The sequence below is a fragment of the Ovis aries genome, chromosome 10, assembly GCF_016772045.2.
Source record: "Ovis aries strain OAR_USU_Benz2616 breed Rambouillet chromosome 10, ARS-UI_Ramb_v3.0, whole genome shotgun sequence".
Taxonomy (NCBI): domain Eukaryota; kingdom Metazoa; phylum Chordata; class Mammalia; order Artiodactyla; family Bovidae; genus Ovis; species Ovis aries.
In genome coordinates this window covers 21,420,586-21,427,690 of record NC_056063.1, presented here as the reverse complement: position 1 = coordinate 21,427,690, position 7,105 = coordinate 21,420,586, and the positions used below count along the sequence as shown (strand labels likewise).

General features: G+C 40.9%; 1 protein-coding gene across 2 annotated transcripts in view; it reads right to left on the bottom strand.

Annotated features, from left to right (window-relative positions):
- WDFY2 (WD repeat and FYVE domain containing 2) overlaps positions 1–7,105 on the bottom strand; it is a 183,924-nt gene that overhangs the window by 91,102 nt on the left and 85,717 nt on the right. For both annotated transcript variants that reach the window (XM_027973574.2, XM_060394375.1), the window contains one exon: positions 4,996–5,069. In XM_027973574.2, coding sequence (XP_027829375.1) covers positions 4,996–5,069 — 74 coding nt within the window. The remainder of the gene's footprint in view (positions 1–4,995; positions 5,070–7,105) is intronic.

Genomic DNA, 7,105 nt, shown 5'->3' with positions numbered 1-7,105 from the left:
CCAGAATTTTAGCCTGGAAAATCCCACAGACAGAAGAGGCTGGCGGGTTACAGTCCAAAGGGTCTCAAAGAGTCAGACACGACTGAACACGTGCATGCGAGGGCCTGGTACACAGGAATGCTCAATAAAGGTTTATTCTCTTTCCTTTTTCATTCCCTTGGATAAATGATACGAACTCGAAGACTATAATAACCACTAGAACTACCAAAACGGTAGCATCAAATCCATATATGGTCAATATCATTTATTTTTATACAATAACCCTTATTCTGAATGCTCACCACTATACAGAGCAATCCTTTCCTCTGATCACAATCAAACTTCCTGTAACACATACATGAAATTCATCTTCAAAGAACAGAGATTTTATAAACTTGGGGCCTTGTTCAAAAACTTTCCAGTAACTATCTATTTATCTTGGCAAGATTTTAATAAAACTTTTGGCTCCCTATCAGTTTTGTTTTGTTTTTGTTTTTAAGTTTTTTCTGTTGTTGGTTTATTTATTTATTTGGCTGCACTGGGTCTTCCTTGCTGGGCATAGCCTTTCTCTAATTGCAGTACTCCGTCTTCTCATTGTGGTGGCCTCTCTTGGTTTAGAGCACAGACTCAAGGGTGCACAGGCTTAGCTGCCCTGAGGCATGTGGCATTTTCCCAGATCAGGAATCGAACCCATTTCCCCGGCATTGGCAGGCAGATTCCTAACCACTGGACGACCACGGAACTCCCTCCCTAACAGTTTGGATGAAGAAGGAAAAATATAAAGATGACATGAGTTTCACCCACCCACCCCACCCCATGCCATTCACTGTGCCTAAAACACCTTTTCCTTCCTATCTCTATCAGTCTCCATGGCCCTGTCCCAGACCGCTCTCCACTACTTTCTTCTGACCCCACCGGCCGCCACCGTCACGTTTACCAGTATAGTGCTATTCCTGCTGTAGTTTTTTTTTTACTTTGTGTTATTAATATTTATTTCATAACTTCACTTTTCATTCTGCCCCAAGCCAAACAAGCTCTTTGACATCAGGAGCCACATGTTAGAGCTGAGCAGAACGGTTTGCACACAGCTGATATTTACATATTTGTTGGCTGACTAGAATACACAAGGCATTATGACAGAAAAAAATTTTAAGTCCTACTTCATCAGGAATAGCAGTTAGCACAATCTGACTGACTTCTTTCAACATTAAAACAGAAGGCGTTTCCGAAAACTCAAATGCAGGATGAATTAAATTATTGGCAGAACTTCTTCCCCTGTAGAAGTTAGTTCCATTGTGAAAATCATTTTGAATAGCAAGAGAACTGTACAAATAAACTATCTCAGAATTTAAGCAGGTACTTATTACAACCAATATATATTGTAATATATTACAACCAATAATATATTATAATTAATATATCTATTAATATATACTATATATACTTAGTCAACAACTTACTTAACAAATTATTCACTGAGTCCCTAATTTGTACTACAAAGAACCATACGAGCTAAGATCCAATGGGAGAGGAGATGGATTAAAGACTGGCCAGTTCCTTAGTGAACACTTTAATGGAAGAGACAGACTTGAAAACTTTTCACAAAACAGTTTAAATAAGCAGTATGATATAACTAACCTACCGAGTATTGTGTGTGATAAATTTTAATTGGGAGGCCTCAGGAACCACTAGTCCAAGAAAAAAGGAAAAAAAGAGAGAAAAGATGACATTTGAATAAGACCTTGAGAGAGGGAGAACTGGGACTGTAGACCCAGACGGCGGAAGGAGGCTCTGGGCTACACGGCCAGAAAGAACAAAAGCTATGGACGTGAAAATAAACCCACCTTCAGTTTTGCTTCTCTCAGTAGGTGACCTAACTTGCTACTTCACGAGAAAAATAAAAGGTCATTTCTCTCTTATATCGCAAAACAGCCTCTGTCTTTCCCTAGCTTAAAAATTAAGTCTCCCCACTCTTTCCCAAACCTGAATTCTCCACGTTGTTCTGGGCCCCCTAGGTGCTCGTCTGCTACACATCTTGCTCTGGCACTCACCTTCTCTCTTACCCTCTCCTTCTGTGGCCAAACTTTTGAAAGAATGGTCTCTCTTCTTGTTACCTCTATTTCTTTTTTTTTTTTTTTAATTTTATTTATTTATTTGGCTGCTCTGGGTCTTAGTTGTAGCATGTGGGATCTAGCTTCCCGACCAGGGATCGAACCTGGGCCCCCTGCACTGGGAGCTCAGAGTCTTAGCCACTGGACCACCAGGGACGTCCCTATTTCGTTTTTTTAAAGATTGTGTTTAGTTTTGGCTGTGCTCCATCCGTGCTGTTGCTCAGGCTTTTCTCTGGCTGCGGCAAGTGGGAGCTACTCTCCAGACGCGCCATGCGGGCTCCTCACCATGGCGGGCTCCTCACCACGGCGGCCTCTCTTGCTGCGGAGCGCAGGCTCTAGGGCAGGGGGCTTCAGTGGCTGTGGCCCCCTGGCTCTAGAGCGTGGGCTCAATAGTCGTGGCTCAGAGGCTTAGCTGCCCCACAGCATGTGGGATTTTCCCGGATCAGTGATCAAACCCGTGTCTCCTCCTATATTAGCAGGCAGATTCTTTACCACTGAGCCACCAGGGAAGCCCTCTACTTCATTTTTAATACACTGCTCAGTTGCACAAGGTTAACTGCCTCCTCAATCTCTTATATGCAGCAAAATAAAGTAAAATAACGATTTACTTTCTGTGTTTTAAAGTTAAGTGAACCACTAGTATTTCTTCTAAAATATATTTGGTATATTTAGGATACAGAGAATTTATGGTCTCTGAAAAGAATTTCTCATGTCCAGCAAGTAAACTATTCAATAGGTGAGATTCTGTAAGCATTTTTAGTAAAGAACCTTGCATTGTAGTGATCAATGAGAATTCTGAACGTTAAACACCCTGGTCTCTCGCTATATTGTTCCCTAATACAGAACTCTTTACAATTCTTCACATGAAAACAGGCAGGGTATACAGTTCATCTTCTTCAGCAATATACAAGAGAGAATTTTAAGGAAATTATTTCATTCAAGCCGGAGTCTTAATCTTTTTTGGAAGACTGAGTAAGATGAGATTTGGTATCTTGACACCAGGCTGACACACCTAGAGAACCATTTTAGTCCAGTTCCTCACTATGATCCAGTTTTCTGGCAATTTCATTTATAAAGGAATAATGATACAATAAATAGCCAGAACTCTCCAGAACTTACTTTGCTCACCTGTCTTGCCTTCAAAGCCAAATTTATCAGCACCCACCAATCCCCAAGACTGATTTCCCAAAATGCAGAGAATCTCTTCTACGCTATACACGCAGAGAAGGCTTTTCACAGAGAGTGAGTGTCACACAGACTACTGCATGAATTGCTGGCGATACATGGATCTCAGCTCATCTTTTCAGATTTCCTCTTGTGATGAAACCTCAGCTCGCTGAACAATCCAATTATCTCTCCTTGCCTTTTAAAAGTAAATTTATACTGCACACACCACACTTGTTAAAAATGGCTCTCCTTAAAAAAGACAACAGTCTGTATCATGACCTTCAATTCCAACCTAAGGAACAGGGTTTACAGACCTCCCAAATGCATTAGATCTTATAGGACTTCTGTAAATATTTGGCAAAGGACTGATTGTTATATGTAACAATATCATTAAAATATTGTTAAATTTACATAACAACCACCCAACAAATGTTTTCACTAAAGATCAAATAGCAAATGTCAGGCTCGCCTCTCCAGACCCCGAAGCGGGGCTGGGTCAAGACCAGAAAGGAAGACCCACATTCCATGTATCTAAATTTGTTAAAATTTTAAGTCAATTTAAACTATTAGATATGGCCTCTTCCTCCAATCTAGACAAACATACCTTCAGCCACTTGGAGGCACAGGTATAAAGTCAGAGTTTTTAGGCCCTCTGAAGTTCCCTGTCACAGTGTGGCGACAGGAGAGAGCCACCTTGCCCACCCATGCGGGCATCCTACCCACCTCAAACTACTGCCCCTGAACCACCCTTCAGGCTAAGGGCACACAGTTTTATCCTCCTCAGGACAGATCCAGGGAAAAGGCCCATGGAGGCCCTAGAAGCAGGCCCTAAGCTCTTTGGGGGCAGGAAGTTTCCAGAGTTAAGTACCCAGAGCATGGGCGTGAGTGGAGTGAGGGCTGAGGCTGCACACAACCTCTGGCCCCTCAGATCCTTCATCCTGTGCGGAGGCGTGCCAGAGAGGGGTCCTCTAACTCCCAGGTCCCAGAGCAGGGCCTCTCTTGCCCACGAGTAAAGACAATACTGGAGAATTTACCAGATCGGCCATCTTACTAGTTAATATACTAGTTGAAAATAAATATGTAAAACGATGATTAAGTCATAAAACCTGAAATTCCAATCTCTGATCACTTCAGTTCCCTCAAGATCTCTAACCAATGGGTCTAATGTTTATCTGGATCTACTCAACAGACTAAATCTAGGTCCTGTGCTTTCTTAACAAATTTGTACAAATGGATAGAATTCTATTCACATGTTCAAGGGCGGTAAAGAAGACCTCAAGGAGCAGGAGGAAGAAGGTCAACATCAAGTATCAAAGTTGAGATCAGACACCTAGGTCTAGGAGAGCGTTTTCCTTGTGTCCCGTCACGTACGTGGAGCCACGTAAGGCGCCATGCTTAACCATCTCATCAAAGCCACCAGTATCACAGCTTGCTCTTGCCAACCCCCAGAACCAGGCAGTTCACCCCATGGCCTTGGAATGCCCCTACTCTAACCACCATGAAGGTGGACATGTGTATCAAGCCGAATCTCATTGGCATGTGACACTGATGACACCTCTCCCTGCACCTTACCAGTATTTGCTGCAGTGCAATTTCCACTTAACTTGGCAAGAAAATTAATTTGCTAATTTGAAAAAAAGAAAAAACACTAATAAATCATTTTCATCACAATACACATATACATACTCCACAGGAGGGGGAAGTATTTCAACTGGAAATCTTATTTATGGGTACTTACTGAGATTGTACCATTGTCTAGACCTATGGACAGTCTTCTTGTTTCCGGGTTAAAAGACATGCATGAACATGGAGCTGAAAGAAATGAACATGTTGATGAAATTAACAAAACGATGATGCTCGTGGATTCAGGAGTGACTGACTAGCTCAAAGTGTGCGGCTACTTTTCTCCCCCCACTATTTCCCGACAAACAGTTCATGGAACTCCCGCTCACAGAAAATAAAAACAGTAATTTGACAACCAACCCTGAGTTTTTCAGTTATCCTTTTAATGACTGTAACAAGTAAGACACAAACTGGACAGGTTCCAGGCAGTGTGGTCTTGCCTGTTCTGTCAATACTAGTCTAAATTTGCTCGAGTAGATTAACAACATTGTGCTGGGTAAGCCTTCTGTCACCAGTCTCTCTCTTCCATGAAAACCCCATCTTTAATGGAAATAATCCATTTTTGCTGAACTAAGGACACAAAAGAAAGACCTTATTTCCGGCCCCCTCCTTGCCCTGCACACAAAAGAACAGAAATCTATTTTTTTTAATTCAGAACTGATTGGTGGCATGTGGACTAACAGAAATCTTTTACTGCCAGCACTCAAAGCAGATGCAAGAGGCTGCCGATTCGGAAAAGGCTCGAAGGCTTTGTCTCAAGCCTCCAAGCAGCTCAACACAGGGACAGGCTCCAGAGAAAAGAAGTCGGATGGGTCAGTTCACCCAGACCTGGACAGGGCCTCCCTGCCGGGCGGGACTGACCCCCTCGCTACCACCACGCTTGAGTGAAGGGAGCAGGCTTGGAAATCCCAAACTGCCAGGTCAGTTTCCAGTTCCCAGCCTCTTTCTCTATGCTTACTGGTAAGAATGGGGGCCTTTTGACAACTTTATTTCATATCGAAATGGTGTTCTACAAAGCTCAACATAACTTATACTCATTTTTCTCTTCTTTTCTTTATTTATTTTGGCTATACCACATGGCATATGGGATCTTAGTCCTCGAATCAGGGACCAAACCCGCTTCCCCTCCACTGGAAGCTAAGAGTCTTAACCACTGGGCTGCCACAGAAGTCCTCAACATAATTTTTCGCAGTAGCCCTACAGGTCTTGAATTATCCATCATCAAAATCATAATCAACATCAAATATTTTTATTCATATTTTTAAGTTATGATTAGATGTCTTAACCAAGGTCACACAGGGTAAAAAAAAAGCTGAAGGAGGTTCAAAGGCAGATTTCAAACACACAGTCCTATTTTCAAATACTTTTAAACTATTAAAAAAACAAAAACACTTCAAGTTCTACTAACAGAACCATTTCATAAACACTTGGTAACATCTTTTTGATTCTCTATACAAGGGCCATGACCACCAACAACAAAATGCTCTGAACTGCAAAAACTACTTACTTTTTTCTAATTTTGAGACATGATATATTTAATAAATAGAAATATATACCCCCCCCCACCAAACTTTCACCAATATAGCAGAATATCTTCTTTTTGTTTAGCCACAAATTTAAACCAGATTCCCAAAAGAACACTGCTGGGAAAAAAGCAATCAAACAATATTTAACATACTGCCCTAAGAAAGCCAGTCTTACTCATCTTTGGCCTATAAACTCTGTTACCGAAATCTCTACACACATGCTAAGATGCCAGGTCTCATAATCCCATAACATATGTGCAGGATTAAAATTTAATGATTCCATGGAAAACTATCATGTTAGCTGAAAAAAGCAAAAGAAAAAATTATACTGATTATAGTACTACATAAAGGACACATACATAAAAATACACATGGAAAAACTCAACACAGTTCTTATGTTTGAGTGACATAAGTATTTCTATAACATGGTCTTTGCTTATTATTTTGCTATTCTTGTTAAAATTTTTACATATCTAACAATTTATTATGATATAAGTATGCGTATATGAAGCAAAATTGGACTGCAGTCCAAGTGGCTACTACATAATAAAGAAAAATCTCATCACTCAGCTGCCTCCCTGACCATATAAAAGTATTTCCTATGTGATTTACTCAAAACTTCCTATCTGGCTATGTAATAATTAGAAAACCCACTGATCTCCGATTGTGATTTAAAAGACTGTTTTTTTCTCAATACTG